This window comes from Lissotriton helveticus, chromosome 1_1 (genome assembly GCF_964261635.1).
Source record: "Lissotriton helveticus chromosome 1_1, aLisHel1.1, whole genome shotgun sequence".
NCBI lineage: Eukaryota > Metazoa > Chordata > Amphibia > Caudata > Salamandridae > Lissotriton > Lissotriton helveticus.
Genome location: NC_136057.1, coordinates 1,078,798,927 through 1,078,814,828, shown reverse-complemented (window position 1 = coordinate 1,078,814,828; position 15,902 = coordinate 1,078,798,927). Strand labels below are relative to the sequence as shown.

Genomic DNA, 15,902 nt, shown 5'->3' with positions numbered 1-15,902 from the left:
ATCAGGAGGGAGGACTCCTCTAGGGGAGCAGGGAGCGCTCTGGTAGTGAGTGCCTCATTATAAATCTCACCCAGCTTGGGGTCAAGGTGAGCAGAGAAGTGGTCAGAATACTCAGCCACTGTGATCAGTTTGTCAAGTTCTTCATGTTCAATGGCATTAATGTAAGGGAGGGCAGAGGGGCAAGGGAGCACACTATGACGTCAGGGTGTAGAGCAGGAGGCACCCTGTACAGCTTTGAGTAACAGTAGCCGAATGCCTGTATTATAGTTGATTGGGAGTGCAAGGTGAGACCAGTGTCCAGGGCTATCTCCGTTACTGGGAGAATTTAAGTCTCCTGGCGAGCTTGCAATGCAAGTAGGTGGCCAGGTTTATCTCTTTTGGCGTGAAGTCTGGCAGTGTATTCTGCAAAGGTACAATAAAGAAAACACTCCATCAGAGAGGCATGTTTCTTCTTGGAGGGCAGGGCCTGGTGTGTGGTATGTGGTGTTGTCTGGGAGGGCTCGATTATCAATGGTGGATAGCGTCTCCTCGGTGTCTTGAACAGCCCCAGTCGGTTTGCGGCAGAACCCAGCTTCGTTCTGAATACCGAAACCCCTGGTGACAACTTTAAAGGAGTCCCACTCAATGGCGCGAGTTGTGGCTGTGGCAGAGCTGTCAGTACAGTTCTGGCTAATGTGAGTAAATTGTTCATCATGGAATACCGGATCATCAAGTGTGTCCTGGGATACTCTTCAGGTGGGGACCAGGAGGGTGCGGTGCTTCCTATTCCACATCAACTATATGAAAGGCATTGTCAGAAAGCATGTAGGTCTAGGTAATCTCAGTGCGCGAGTTGTGGGAGCATGGTTGGGGAGTACAAGGAGCAGAACTTTCAAAACACAAAAAAATGACTGCCCCCAAGAATTAATTTTGCGGCTCAATTAGAGTCCCAAATTTACAAAATGCAGAGGTGAGCTCACTGAAACCAGAAGCAGGAACACAATTTTAAGAAAGTACAAATATCATTTTATTTCTTTATTGTACAAAACATTTTTTTCTTCAGTATGTTATTTTATTACAGAATGAATCCAAATCAAGCAACAAGGCAAATACAATAAATAATGGAATAAATATCCCACATACTCCTACATACCTTCAATCAAACAATACAACAAACACACGCATTTCACACATCCTCTAGTGTCAAACATACCCAAACATTCTTAATTTGTTACAAGCTCATCATGCTTCCAGAGTCAGATGTCGCACAAGTATTCTGTCCCAGTCGTCCTCCCTGGAACAGAATGGGGGACCAGATGGTAAGAAATTGATGGGACAGACTACAAAAGGAGCAGTCCAGGCAGACATGTAAAATCATGTGGAACTGGATAATGGGAGTACTGGCGGAGGTGTGGGTGGTGAGGGGTCCAGGCATCAATGAGGGACCAATGCTGTGCCCAATGGGAAAATTGCTGTGAATGCTGGCGTGTGGGGCATGAGGGATCAGGGACTGGGAGTGATCATCAAAGAAATCTGGGACATTATTGTAGTCCCCTTCTAATATCTAGGCAATATTCACCCCCTGGGCTAGCCCTTCAGACAAGGTGGCCCAGAACGCGGTCTGCTCTGTATCTGCGGTGTCGATGCAGCCCAGGAGGACGAGGTCCTCATCTAACTGGCCCTCAACAAAAACACATATCCCCTCTTTATCAATGATCGTGTTCAGTGTTTGGAATGGCGTACCTTGACGGATTCAGAGTAGAGTACCCCTACTGTAAGCAGAGAATTCCGGGCCACTAAATCTTGCCTCTCCAGCGTTTACTAAGTCGCTGGAGTTCACTACCACTAAGATGAGTCACCTGTAGAAAGTTAGTGTGTGCCTGTTGTTATTTAATGTAGAAGTATATAGAATAACAGCGGCATGCCAAATGCATCCCTGCATGTTTAGCGTGAAAAACCTGGTGGTTAGTAGGGAAGCCATGGGGGGGCAGCAGGTATGTGTGTCGGTAGGAAAGGCATAAGGAACAACCTAACCCAGTCCCAGTGCCCACCCCAGCCCACGGGTGAGAAGATAGTCCATCGCTCATGCTGTTATGAAAACAACCATGAGTAACAAACAATACAACTTAAACAAGAACAAGAGCCTGCACACACAAAACAGTCTCTCAAAAACCAGTGCAATGAGTATGAGGTGGTGGTAATCGGTAAACATGCCGATGGGAATGGTACGATGGGTGGCAGGCGGACAAACCAAGCTATGGGTGAGTGTGGCAAACAGTCCATCTACAGCCTGTCGTAGGGTAGGACGTCTGTGGTGTAATGTCCAAAGAGAGGCTGCGTGAGAGGAGCAGGGGTCCATGTTTAGGGGCCAGAGAGTCTAGTGGTCGATCATCGATGTCTGTTCCCCCAGCAGTGTGCTACCTGGTCGGGGCGATTAGAGGAGATTGTCTACTGTTTGTGGTGTACCCAAGGGACTGGACAACGGTGTAAGGCATCCGACGCCATGTCATCTTCACTCATGGCCGAACTGGAGTCTGTGTTCGGAGCAGACGAGGATGGGCGAATTGCAAACACTGCTGCAATAGCGGATTGCTGACTCGGTCTTAGTTCTTCCAAAGAGGGTACTGCGGGAGTTCCTCAGTCGGCCCCTGCGTCTGATTAAGCAGGACGTGGCATCCCTGTCTGTCAATGGGGCAATGGCTGCCCGCAAAGTCAAGTTTCCAACCAGTCTCAAACCGTATCGGGCTCCATGGAAAAAATTGGTCTGTAGGTCATGAATGACCTTGAGCTTCACTAGGTATAGTAGAGTATTGGAAGTGCAGGTCCCGAAGGCGATGTTTTACTGTGAGACAGGATGAGCGCTGGTGCTAGGCCTGGTCATGAAAGATTGAAAAGCAGCAGTTTTCATACTCAAGTGGGTCTGCCTGTCTAGCCACTTGCAGGATAGTGCCTCTATATTTGTAATAAAGACATTTGGAAAGCACGGAAAGGAGATGCCCCCCCCATCCGAAAGAGGTGGCAGGACAGAACATGATGCGCCCTCTCCATGGAGAAGTGAGGGGACAGGAACTGGGCTGGTGTAGAGCACTTCACCCATTTCTCCAGGCACTCATCATCTATCGGGTGCCCTCAGCGCCCGCTGTTATTCTGTTGGGCCCAGCCCAAAGCGTCTTCCGCACGATGCTCCCAATGTTGTACCCGGTCGAGGAGGTCCCACATTCACTTTTCTTGAACTGCTAACTGCGTTTCTATATCCTCAAAGCTGCGTTTGTTTATAACCCTAGTCCCAGTCCATGCTGCCGATGTATCCAGAAACCTAGGTGAGTGCCCAGGAGAGGACTCTCAAGGCCCCAGTGTCACCAAGAGGCAAAGCTGCACATGGACGTGGTGGGGTCATTTACACCTATTGGGAAGGCTGTCTCCAGTTCTGCTCGAATGGTCTTAGTGAGTGCGCTGCAATGTATCAGGGGTGTCCACCTGCACCAGGACCTGTGGGTGCACCAGAAGGATGAGGAAATGGCAGGAGGTCCACATACACACTATGTTGGACACCGAACGTCTCATCAACAGACCCCGCGCAGGTAGTGAGCAGTGGGGCCTGGGGTACTGGCCTGAGTCCTCAACAAAAAAAACCCTCTGGGATTACTATGTGGGCGTGGAGGGTGTTATTCCAGGAGTGGCTGCGGGGAGGCTGCACAATGCCAGTAGTAGTAAAAGCATAATCAGATGGGCCAGGGGGGAACCTGGGGAAATCTCACCTCAGTCTCTGCAAGTGGGGTGAACGGATTCACCAACCTTTGTCCCAATCTCACGCTGATGAGGCCCTCCAGTGCGTCCAAGGAGGCCAAAGGGGTCGGGATCCACTGAGGAGGGGCAACAGAAGTGGCAACGTGTTTCCAGGTGGGCCGCAAGGTCATAAGGGATAGTGCTGCACTATGCAGTTCTCAAGTGAGGGAGGTAGGCTCTCCGTCCTGCATGCTGACCGCATTCCGAAGAGGGTCCAATGCGGCCTTAGCACCAGTGGAGGAAGTGTTCTTCACAGGCTGTGGGCTTGTCGACGAGTCAGTCAACTCTGAGGGTCCGTCTGCTGGGAGCTGCTGGTCTGTCCAGCACACCCAGCACCACTCATGGGGGTCTGCGAGCGATGCATGGTGCCTCTGCATTGTGGATTCTAGGCAGTGGAGGACGTGTCTGCGAGTAGAAAAGCAAGGGAAATGCCATCCCTCCTCCTTGCGCTGTTGTGGAGGTGACCTGGAGGTGACTATCTAGGCACTGTTGCCCTCGTGGACTGGAAAGAAGGATCTCGGGCTTGAGTGCCGATTGCACACCAAATTAGCCTACCGTGACACTGGGTCCCCGAAGCAGTGAGCCCTGCGAGCAGACCGCGTAGGGTCGGGGAAGTAGGAGCAGCAGTGCATGACGTCCCCCACAGCTGCATCAGGCTGCTTAAATCGGCCGACCACAGCCACTGCGTCTTCCTGGACATCTTCAAACGGTATGTGGGCGGCAGATACGGTCCTGGTCAGCAGAATTCTGCTGGGCTATATCATCTGCGGGCTCGGAGCTTGCTTAACAGGCGTCCGCCATCTTCAGCGGTTAAGTTATGCCCCCTTAATGGGAACTTCTGTGACATCATGCTGGCAAATTTAAAGTTCCCCAGTGATACAGATTGTGTGCTCACTTCTAGGAATGAGAGAAACCAGAGAAGCACTGTGTCTTCAAAGCCTGCTTCCTTCAAAAAAACATTCTAGGATGTTAATGTCCACCTTGTCAAAGAACGCAAAAGGTCCCAGAAGACAGCTTTAATTTTCATATATGAAGCAACCCTTGCTTGTCTGTTTAGACTCGTCCCCCAGGCCCTACACCTGATTGTGGCAAGCTATAAGTTATAAGTTACTGGCTATGGCATAGTCTCAGAACTCAGCTGGCAGACCACAGACACAACAGAACAGGTTCTTGTGCCATGCTCATTTGTGGATGAGTGCAAATGCATGAAAAGCAATGTGACTATTAGTGGAAAACGAGGAACTGCGCAGAGGGAACAAGACACAGAGGGAAACATACTAGCAGGGCCCTTCTTTCCAGTATAAAAATAAAACCCACAGCATCTCTGCAGTGGCTTTTCGAAGCGGCCTCTCACAGCACAGATTTACATCTAGATGGGAATGAGAGAGAAAGTTATCACGAGATGCTTTGAAACTAAATATACACTGCTATATATAACAGGGCATCGAAACAATTATTTTCAACCTTGCATTAATGTTGCATATATAAAATATAATCAGGCTGGACAATAGGCGCAAATACACACACACACAAACAAACACACGCAGGAGTTACACAACGGAATATCACTTACTTTTTACTTGCAGTGTCATAGAAAATGATTCTTTTATCTAAACCAGTGGTTGCAAATAGTAGGTCATTCACAGGAGAAAAGCAGATTTCCGTTGCTGGGGCTTTGTGTGCACTGTCGAAGATGTGACAGGAATTTTGACTATTTACATCCCACAAGGTTACGTTTCCACTGTCAGATACGCTACCAAGCAAAGATTTCTTTATGACCGAATATTTTAAATGTCGAATGGGCTGAAAAGAAACAATATTTATTATGTTCTAGGAATCTGTTTTATAAAAATAAAAAACTGTTCAATGTGAAAAACAAGCAACACTTAGTTTGATATGCTACTCACCAACGCAAGCTTCCAGCCAAGGACCCATGATATCACATAAACCATATCAGTACCATTGTAGGTTATCAGCCCTATAAAAACAAGCATTTGCAATGCAACAGGTCTTGAATTTACGCGAGTTTGAGCTATTGGCATTGTAAATGACAGTGCCTTTCATTTATGTTTTCGTTTTCGAAACATAAATAAAACGCAGTCATTTACAATGCCAATAGCTTAAACTCACGTAAATGCGAGACCCATTGCATCGCAAATGCTTGTTCGAATCAGTGATCATCGTGTAAGTAACGTGTAGTACAAATAAATAGACAAAACAAAAATATAGTGATAGAAACGCATCTATCACACATTATTTAGGATTTTATTTCCTAAAGACATGCAGAGTATTACTACATAACTAAATATGCAATTATTTTAAATGTAAAAGAATGGGTCACTCATATACACAAAATGTAGTATTTCACAACGTATTAAAATAATAGTAAATATCTTAAATGTTTTGGTTTTAGCAAATCCACTCTTCGCTTCCTTGGAAACTAAAAAGCTTATTTACAAGACCCTTTCACCGCACAGTCACTTTTTATGTGAGAAAAAAGTGGCGCACCAGCGGCGCAAGGAGCTTGTAAATAAGCCCCTAATATGTCAATGGATGAGCGTTGTTACACCTACTATGCTTCCAGTTGCAGATATCGCTGAAGTCAATCCCCGGAATTGAGGGAGTCTGGAATAACGGATGTGATGTCAAAGGAGGCGTGTTAAAGACCGCAGCAGAAGGTGTGGAGACTATGTTACCGCAGTGATGCCTGGTGAGGTGATGCATTGACATGGGTGCCCCTCCCCCTATTAAATGCCCTGTGAGGTGCACCCACTCTACTACACTACGTGTCTGGTTCATAGGTCCCAGAGTACCTTGCCTTTCCGTATGACTACCGAAGCTCATAGTTGCCTCATCTTTCCAATGAGATAGAAGCGATTAGTGAGAAGGCTCCCAGAATGCCACTCCCGTGATATTAGAATGCACGCTAGTGCATAAATATTAAGGCATATATATTCTACGACAAGTGATGTATTCATGGAGAGAAACTTTTAGTTGCAGAAAAGCCATAGCTCTCTCGGTGCAGGATAAAAGAATCCTACTATGTAAGAGCTGGGAGATATAGAAACAAACAGTCGAGATTATCCGGGCACCTTCGAAAGTGAAAGCGCTCACAACGCACTGAAAGTAAATAAAGCATGTCGCCCTGCCTCAAGTTGGACAAACTCAAAGAATATAGGTGCACATGCATCAATATAGGCAATTTGTGATTCCTTAATTGCGATTATTAAGGAGTAGCAAATTTGGAATCGCGAAACAAATTGCGATTCCTACACATTCTTTATTTGCGACTTGCAAATTGCGAGTCGCAATTAAGGAATGGCTTCCCATTCATTGCTGTGGGCCTGGGGCCCATAGGAATCAATGGGAATTGCATGTGATATTTGAGAGTACCAAATAGGGACTCGCAAATTGCGCTTGCAATTTCAAGGGTGCAAGGGTGCCAAAAGGACACCCTGATGCACCCCTGAAAGTGCAATTATAAACCATGTTGCACACACACATGCCCCAAGGGCATGTTTGTGTGCAACATAGAACTTTGAAAAATGCACTTTTTTGCATTTTAGCCAAATCCACCTGGACACAGTTAGTATGGAAACGGACAGCCACTGCGGCAAACATTGTTATGCAGTGTTATAATTAGTGGAAGCGGGAATATAATTTTATTTATTTATTTATTTATTTTAAAGGCTTTATATAGTGTTACTGGACCCAAGAGTATCAGAGCGCTTTACAAGGTAGGTAAACACATCAAGACAAAATTAACATTGTGCAGTTTACTCACATAGGATAAGGCATTTCAATCAGACGAGAGAAGGAGTAAAAACTAACAGAGATCTATATAGGAGACGAGGAAGGTTGAAAAATAGGAGAGATGGGAAGGTAGAGAGGGAGAGAGAAAATAGGAAAAGGAAGAAAGAGGGGGTGGGTCGAATAAAGTACAAAAAAGAAAGGACAGAGTCAATTCAGTGACGTTAGATACCCCGATATTTGTTGAGAAGAAGCAGCTTGAGGCTTTTTTTGAAGAGAGGGTAGGAGGGGTTGCAGCGAAGATCTTTGGGGAGAGAGTTCCAAATCGTAGGGGCATTATTAGAGAATGCACGTGATTAGGTCTTTTTACATTTGAGTGTAGTGGGGATTAGGACAAGGGCATTAGTGCTCCTCAAAGACCTGGAGCACCCTGCTTTTTGTAGTTTGTCAGAAAGGTAAGAGGGGGTGTTTTGGTGAAGGGCTTTGTAAGTGATACATGCAATCTTGTAGGTGGATCTTCCTTCTATTAGGAGCAAATTGAGGTTTTTGAGGACAGAAGAGATGTGGTCAAAACGCTTACAGTCAGAGATAAGCCTGACAGCCAGGTTGAGAACAGATTTAATCGGGACAAGGTGAACTTTAGGGGTGCCAACAAGGGTGGCGTTGCCATAGTCAATTCTGGAAAGGACAAGAGATTGTACAACGATTTTGAAGTCATCAGCTGGAATAAAAGGTTTAATTTTTTTAAGGTGGTGAAGGGTGAAGAGAGAACTTTTAGCTGCATTTTTAATGTGGGGGATGAGATTAAGATTCTGGTCGATGCTGATGCCTAGGGATTTAACAGAGTTAGAGGTGGAGAAGGAGCAATTAAGTGCTTTGATATCATTGATCCAGAGTTGGATAGACAGAGAATTGTTTTTGGGAGTGATAAGGATGATTTCAGTTTTTTTAGGATTCAGTTTGAGATGATTAAGATGGAACCAGGCTTGGACTTTATTCAGGGTATCGTTGAGGTGAAGGATGTCATTGTGGGACTTTATCTTGTAATATAGTTGAGTATCGTCAACATAGAGGTGGTAACTGGTTTTAGCTTGTTTGAGAATGAGGGTGAGTGGTTCCATGAAGAGATTAAATAGGGTTGGGGATAGGATAGAACCTTGTGGGACACCAAGTGAGACAGGTTGAGCTTTGGAATGGCAGTGACTGAGCTTAATTTCTTGGGATCTATTTTGAAGATACGAGGTGAACCATTTGAGTACAATGCCCTCAAATCCAAAGCGATCTTTGAGAGTATTAAGGAGGGTGAGATGGTGGAAAGTATCAAAGGCAGCAGAGAGGTCAAGGAGGATTAGGAGGGAGGATTCGTCTTTGTCCAGAGAGCGATGAATGTCATCTGTAATATTGAGCATAGCAGTTTCGGTGCTGCATCCTTTTCTAAAGCCAGATTGGAAAACGTCAAGGAGATTGAAGGAGACGATGTGGTTGTCTAATTGGGACAGGACACATTTTTCAAGGGCTTTGGAGAGGAAGGGATGGTTTGAGATAGGGCACAGATTGTTTAAGTCATTAGGGTCAGCGGTGGTGTTTTTGAGGATGGGGGAGATTTGACCTAGTTGAAGGGAGGCAGGAACACAACCAGTGGCAAGAGGAATTGATGATATTGGTCCATATGGGGGCAATGATGTGTTTGAGTTCCTGAACCAAATGGGCGGGAAGAGGATCTTTGGTATGAGAGGATGGTTTGAGTTTAGAGATGATGTTGATGACAGTAGTTTTAGATACTGGACAAAATTCACTCCAAGAAGCATTGTTTTTAGCATGGGGGGTCCTTAAAAGTGGAGTCAGACTGGGGGATAGCAGGGAGGGGTTGAGAGGGGTCATGACACCGGCGAGAGGAGGACAAAAGTGCAGTAGGAATGTTCGGGAGGGGGTGTTGGCTGAGGGGAGATTGGAATGAGAGGGGGGGAGAGAAGGATAGTTCAATCGTGTTGACTTTACTCGAAAGGAAGCTGGCGATTTCTTCGCATCTTTCTACAGTGGCTAATATTTTAGGAGGGCCAGAGGAAGTTTGTTTTTTAACAATGTTAAAGAGTTCTCTGGGACGGTTTCTAGCCTGGTCAAGTTGCGAACGGAGAAAGGAGGCTTTTTCATTGAGGATGTGCTTCTTGTATTTGGCTCTGGTGTTTCTAAGGAGTACCAAATTATCAGAGGAAGGATGATTCCTCCAAGCACGTTCTGACTGCCTGAGGGCCCGTCTTTCATTATTAAGGTCGGAATTGACCCAGGATTTGGGAGGGATGTTATTTTGTTGTTTAAGTTTGGTTGGGGCAATTTGGTTGAGAGCTTCAAGGATAGAAGTATTGTAATGTTCAGTTAGATCATTGGTGCTGTGAGAGAGAGCGGGGAGAAGTAAGCGAGTTTTGATTGAGGATTCCAGATCACCAGGGGGAATAAGGTGAAGATTACGAGTATGTTTCATAGGTAAACTGCCGCTAGGGGTGGGGCGAGTAGTGGAGCTGTTCAAGGTGAAGAGGATAAGGTGGTGATCAGACCAGTCCACGGGAAGGATCTTTGAGAGAGAGGCCAGATCCTTGCTGGTCATAATAGCGTCAAGGGTGGCACCTTTGGAGTGAGTCGGGGATTGGCAGAGTTGAGTAAGGTCAGTAATGTCCATAGTGTCTTTAAAGAGGATGACAGCAGGGTCATCATTTTTATTCCAGTGGATGTTATAATCGCCAAGGAGGAGATTCTTGGAGTGAGAGAGTGGTGCTTGAATAATAAGATCAAACAGCTCCTCAGTAAAGGAGATAGAATTGCCAGGGGGGTGGTAGATAGTATGTAGACGAATGGTAGGGAAGCCAGGAATAGTAAGATCAGCGTAAAGGTATTCAAAGGTGGAAGGGTCCTGGAGATGGACTTGCGTGAGATTAAGTTCATCTTTAAAGATTAGGGCAAGGCCACCTCCTATTTGATCGATTCTATCTTTCTTAATGATGGAATATCCTGGAGGAATGAGCAAGTCAAGGATAGGAGTGGAGTGGGGGTTGAGCCAGGTTTCAGTTAGGAATGCAATGTCGACTTTCACTGAGAATGGTTTCTGCAATCTCCGTTGCATGGCCAGAGGCGGATCGGCAGTTAATCAACATGAAACAGAGGGGTGACGAGTCAGGGTATTGGGTGGAGGGACAAGGGAGGATAGATGTTAGTTGTTGAGGGGGTCTAGGTGACGCCGGGTAAAGGGGGAATCTGCTCATTCCCAAGACAACTGGGATAGTAGACTGAGGGTAAGGGGGACTAGTGCAAGAGGATGGGGGGGAGAGACAGGGGAGTTCGTAGTCAAGTTAACTCCCAAGGACACTAGGCAAGAGGCATGTTGTGGAGGGGAGAATGTAGTTGCGGTGCAAGGGGGGAGAACATTGGTAAGTTCAGTGGGTTTGGGTGGGGTCAGGTAGTTCAGAGGGAGGAGTGGGCTAGGTGGAGTGTTGGCGTTGGTAACAATACTAGGCGAGTTGTTTGTAGGGGAAGTGAGAGGAGTGTTGATGTGCGACGCAATGCTGTTTTGTGAATGGACCGATGTGTGTGAGTGATCCGTAGAGTGGGCCTTAGCAAGGAGTGAGACATCGGTTTTGAGGGAGGAGAGTTCTAAAACAAGGGCCGAAAGGAGAAGTTCAACATTAAGGAGTGATTGTGTAAGAAGTGAGGAGTGAAGTGGATCTTTTGTTTTTAGGGGAGAGGAAGGGGGGTAACCTGGGGGAGAAGGGAGTTATAATGTGGGGGGGGTTTCTTATTAGGGAGAAGGGGGACAAAGGAGGAAGGGGTGGTTAAGGTATTGGGTTTAGGAGGATAGTTTGTTACATGAGGAGGAGGGACAATATAGGGTGGTGTGTCTGGTATGTTGAGGGTCGCAGGAGAGATCAAGGGAGTGTGAGAAGGAGTTATCAGAGGAGGAGTCGTGAGAGCTGTTGCAGGGGTATGGGGGCGGTTAAACGAGGAGGGAGAGGATCAAGTGCATCAGAGGGTGGAGTGGTACGGGAGCCAGAAAGGAGAGAGGTGAATAGAAGAAAATGTATTAATGGGATAAATGGATATAAGAGGGTAAGTGAGAGAGGCTGGAGGAGTCGAGAAAGACTTGTAAAAAGTGGAGGATGGGGGGGGGGGTTGTTCAAGGGGAGATCACAAGGAGTGGAGCGTTCAAAAGAGCTTAAAGACTTCGGGGTTAGAGAGGAAGCAAGAGGAAGCGTGCGGGTAACAGGAGTATCTAACAAGTCAGAAGAATCAAGAGAGGGGAGTGGAGTAATCCCTGATTGAGGGGGCCAGTGACCAAGGAGGTGTGAGGAGGATAGTGGGGCAGGAGAGGAAGACCGGGTGAGGGGACAAGCGGGAAGAGGGTAGTGGGGAGGGTTAAAGGGATGAGGGAGCGTGGACGTAGGGGCGGTGGCAAGGATGGGAGAGGATGAAAAAGGGACGGGTGGGAGTGGAAGGAGGGGGTGGGAGAATCATTGGTGGAGGTTGATGGAAGAGAGGCAGATACACTAGGAGATTGGAAGATAAAGGTGTCGTAACAGGTTATATTGTTAAGAGCAGTAGTGGTTAGTAGTGATTGAGAATAAGCATCAGGGTTGGGGGAAGAGGTGGGGGAGTCAATGAGAAGAGATAAGGGAGAAAAGGGGTGTAGGGACAGTGCTGGGAAGTGTTGTAGGCTAGGGAGGTCAGTTGTGGTTGGGTATGGGCATCAGGGTTGTTGGGTGAAAGAGTGGGTGAATCAGTGAGGAGGGAAAGGGGGGCAGGGGTGTAGGGTGTCAATGGTAGTAACGGTATTGAGATATCAAATAGTCAATGGAGGTTGGGTATAGACATCAAAGTTGGGAGAGGAGGTAGGTAAATCAGAGAGAAGAGATAGGGGAGGGGGGCAGGAGACGAGAGGGGTGGTGATGGAACTAGGAGTTGAGGCGGTGGGAGGGGAGGGTTCAGGGACTGTGCGAGGGATTGGGATAGAGCACTAAAGTGGTGTTCAAAGATGTTGAGGTGATTTTCAAACGCTTGGATAAGAATGTTTCCAGATTTGAAGATGGAAATATCTATTTCACCAGGAAAGGAAGAAGAGGGAGTGGTGGAGAGTTTCAGACCGTAGGGAATTTTGCAGGAATTAGTGATAGGGAGGTGTCGAAGAAATAGGCTTTTCCATTGTGGTGGGCGTTTGGAGAAGAAGATGTAGTTAGCGATTATGGAGGAGTTAAGGCTATTATGGTAATCGGCAAATAAGGTTTCTGGGTGGAGAATGACAAGTTTGTGTTTGAAGTTTTTCTTACCATGCTTGGAGAGATGGGAGGGGTAGAGGATAGACCAAGAGTTGGGGCCAAGTTTCGAGATAGGTGATACTGAGATAGTGGGGGAAAGTGTGAGGGGAGGCATGATTAGGAGAATAGGGAGAGAGAGAAGAAGCATGCCAATTAAACCACAAGAATCATCAAAACAAGAATATAAAAAGCGGAAGGAAAGGGGGAGTAGAGATACGTTTAGCAAAAGCAAATTACAACAATAAGAAATGGGGGTGAACCAAACAAAGGAACATCGTATAGGGGGACAACATAGTCATACTAAATACACAACAATATTAGAACACATCAAAATGTACATTCAAAGATTAAAATTAAGAATGAGAAAGATGTGAATCAAGTTAATGAGAAAGATGAGAATCAACTAAAAAGAATAAATGCCAACGAAATAAGGTGTAAGCTGCATAAATAGCGCACTAAAGATACATACAGAATAAACATACAAATATAGAATGAAAGAGAAGAAGCACACAAATTAAACCACATATTTATTTATTTAAGTTTTGTATAGAGCTAGCTGGACCCGAGGGTATCAGAGCACTTCACAGCAAATACAGATGTGCACCAAAAAGAAAATGTGGACGGTAAACAAGAACACAGGCGGGAAGTAAAAGTCTGCACAACATCAACTTGAGCGCACTACGGGACGGAGAATCATCCGGCTCTGGGATCAAAGAGATAGCGGTCTTTCACAGTCAAACGTGGCGTTCTCGTTACGATCCAGAGCGCTCAAGGAAGAGGGCTTTGAGTAGCATCTTGAATTTCGGGAAGGAGGCGGTCATTCTGATATGGGGGGGATGGAGTTCCAGATCCTGGGAGCATTACCCGCAAAGGATTTATTTGAAGTTTTGCGTTTCTGCGATTTCAGAGGGATGTGTAGGAGCGTGTTGGAACTTCTGAGGTTCCTAGACTGACCGGCCCTTTTGAGTTTGGCAGCCAGATATTCTGGTTTCCTGTATGCAGGGCTTTGTGTGTGAGGTAAGCTGTACGGAAGCTGGCTCATTGGTCTATAGGGAGCCACTTCAGTTCCTTGAGTGCCGTGAGATGTGCTCATATTTCTTTGTTCCTGTGACCATTCCTGCTGCGGCTTTGAGGGTGGTGGTAAGAGGTCCCAGGTGAGATTTGGCTGTTCCAGTCAGAGCTGCGATGCCATAGTCAATTCTGGAGAGCACCAGTGCCTGAGTGGCCTGTTTCAGATCTTTCGGGGGGAGGAAGGGTTTTATTTTGTAGAGAAGTTTCAGGTTAAGGAACGCACTTTTGGCGGTTTTTGAGATGTTTTTTCATGTCCAGTTTGGGGTCGAGAGTAATCCCTAGGGATTTTACAGAGTCCGTTGGCGCAAGAGTATCATTGAGGGCGTTTAAGGCTTTGAGCCATTCTACTATTTGGGGGTTTTCATCTCTATTCGAGATGAGGAGCACTTCTGTTTTCTCTTCATTGAGTTTGAGGTGGTTGGATGAGAGCCAATGTTGGACCTCCATGAGTGTACCGTTCAGTCTGTGAATGTCTGCGATCGATGTGTTTCCAGATAGAGTATTGTGTCGTCCGCGTAGAGGGGAAAGGGGATGCTGGAGTTCCTTAGAAGTGAGGTGAGGGGTTCCATGCAGATGTTGAAAAGTTGCGGGGAGAGTACTGCCCTTGTGAAACTCCTCTACTAATGGGGAGGGGGTCCGATTCAAAGCTGTTGACTTTTATTCTTTGTGTGCGGTTGTTGAGAAAGGAGGAGAACCATTTTAGAACCGTCTTTTCAATGCCCGCTCTCTCCTGGAGGACATTGAGTAGCAGGGTATGATCAACTGTGTCGAACGCAGTCGAGAGGTCTAAGAGGATGTGAAGGCTACATTGGTTGAAGTCGAGTGACAAGGGCAGATCATCTAGGACATTTAGGGTTGCAGTTTCAGTGCTGCAGCCCTTTCTGAACCCTGATTGGTGTGGGTCAAGTAGATGAGTGTTTTCTAGGTGTTGGGTTAACTGTGACAGCACACATCTTTCAAGAATTTTGGATAAGAGCGGGAGGTTCGAAACCGGTCTGAAGTTGTTCATGTCCATGGGGTCAAGGCCAGGTTTTTTTAGAAGTGGCGTGACTTGTCCTATTTTGAGGCTGTCTGGAATGGAACCCTCGCTCAAAGAGCTGTTGATGATCTTACCCCAGATTGGGGCTAGAGTACGCTTCAGGTCTTTGGTCAGTCTCGAGGGTAGCTGATAGAGGGAGTGTGACGAGGGTTTAGCGGAGGCGATTAAATTGCTTATCACTTCATCCTGGAGAGGCCGGAAGGCTGACCAGCGGATAGACAAGGTTACTGGGGTGTTGTGGTTAGTTGCAGGAGTCCGGGTCTCTGTGCGGGAGGAGGGCTTAGAGCTGAATGATCGATCGATATTGGGGATTTTTTCATTGAAAAAGCTTGCAAAGTTGTCACAATGGGTTTTGAACGCCACCATGTTGGCTGTCACTGGATTGGAGGTTTGGCTCCTGATGAGGTTGAAGAGCTCTTTGGGGCGGTTTTTAGCATTGTCTAAAGCAGAACAGAAGGATGACTTTTTGCTCTTGATATGATTATAGTAGTTTTTGCATGCTGCCTTGAGTTGATCCCGGTGGAGGGAGGTGGAGTTGTTCCTCCAGGTTCTTTCCAGGGATCTGAGGTGTCTTCTTTTCTCATTAATATCTGTGGAGAACCAAGGCCTAGAGGGGATGCTTCTGGGTTTTTTAAGTTTGAGGTGCCAGCTGATCCAGGGTGAGCTCCAAGTTGGAATGGTAGAGCGAGGTGAGTTCCGTGGTTGAGAGGAGCGCGTTCGTGTTCGGGAGGAGGAAGCTAAGTCCTTCTTCTAGCTTGTCTAGGGGGACTCTGGATGTGTTCCTGACCCAATTAGAGGAGGCTTGAGTGGGTGGGAGGGATAGGGCCGGATGGTTGATATGAAAAAGAATGATGTGGTGGTCTGACCAGTCCACCAGGATGATGTGATCAATCGTGATTGCATTTTTGTCCGCAATGATTGCATCCAGGCTCGCTCCTCTATGGTGTGTTTCCTCTGAACAGTGTTGGATCATATCGTTG

At 46.6% G+C, this 15,902-nt stretch overlaps 1 protein-coding gene across 3 annotated transcripts in view; it reads right to left on the bottom strand.

Annotated features, from left to right (window-relative positions):
• The window catches only part of NEDD1 (NEDD1 gamma-tubulin ring complex targeting factor), a 383,820-nt gene that overhangs the window by 259,880 nt on the left and 108,038 nt on the right, over positions 1–15,902 (bottom strand). For all 3 annotated transcript variants that reach the window (XM_078677984.1, XM_078677985.1, XM_078677986.1), the window contains exon 6: positions 5,339–5,568. In XM_078677984.1, the coding sequence (XP_078534110.1) occupies positions 5,339–5,568 (230 nt within the window). The remainder of the gene's footprint in view (positions 1–5,338; positions 5,569–15,902) is intronic.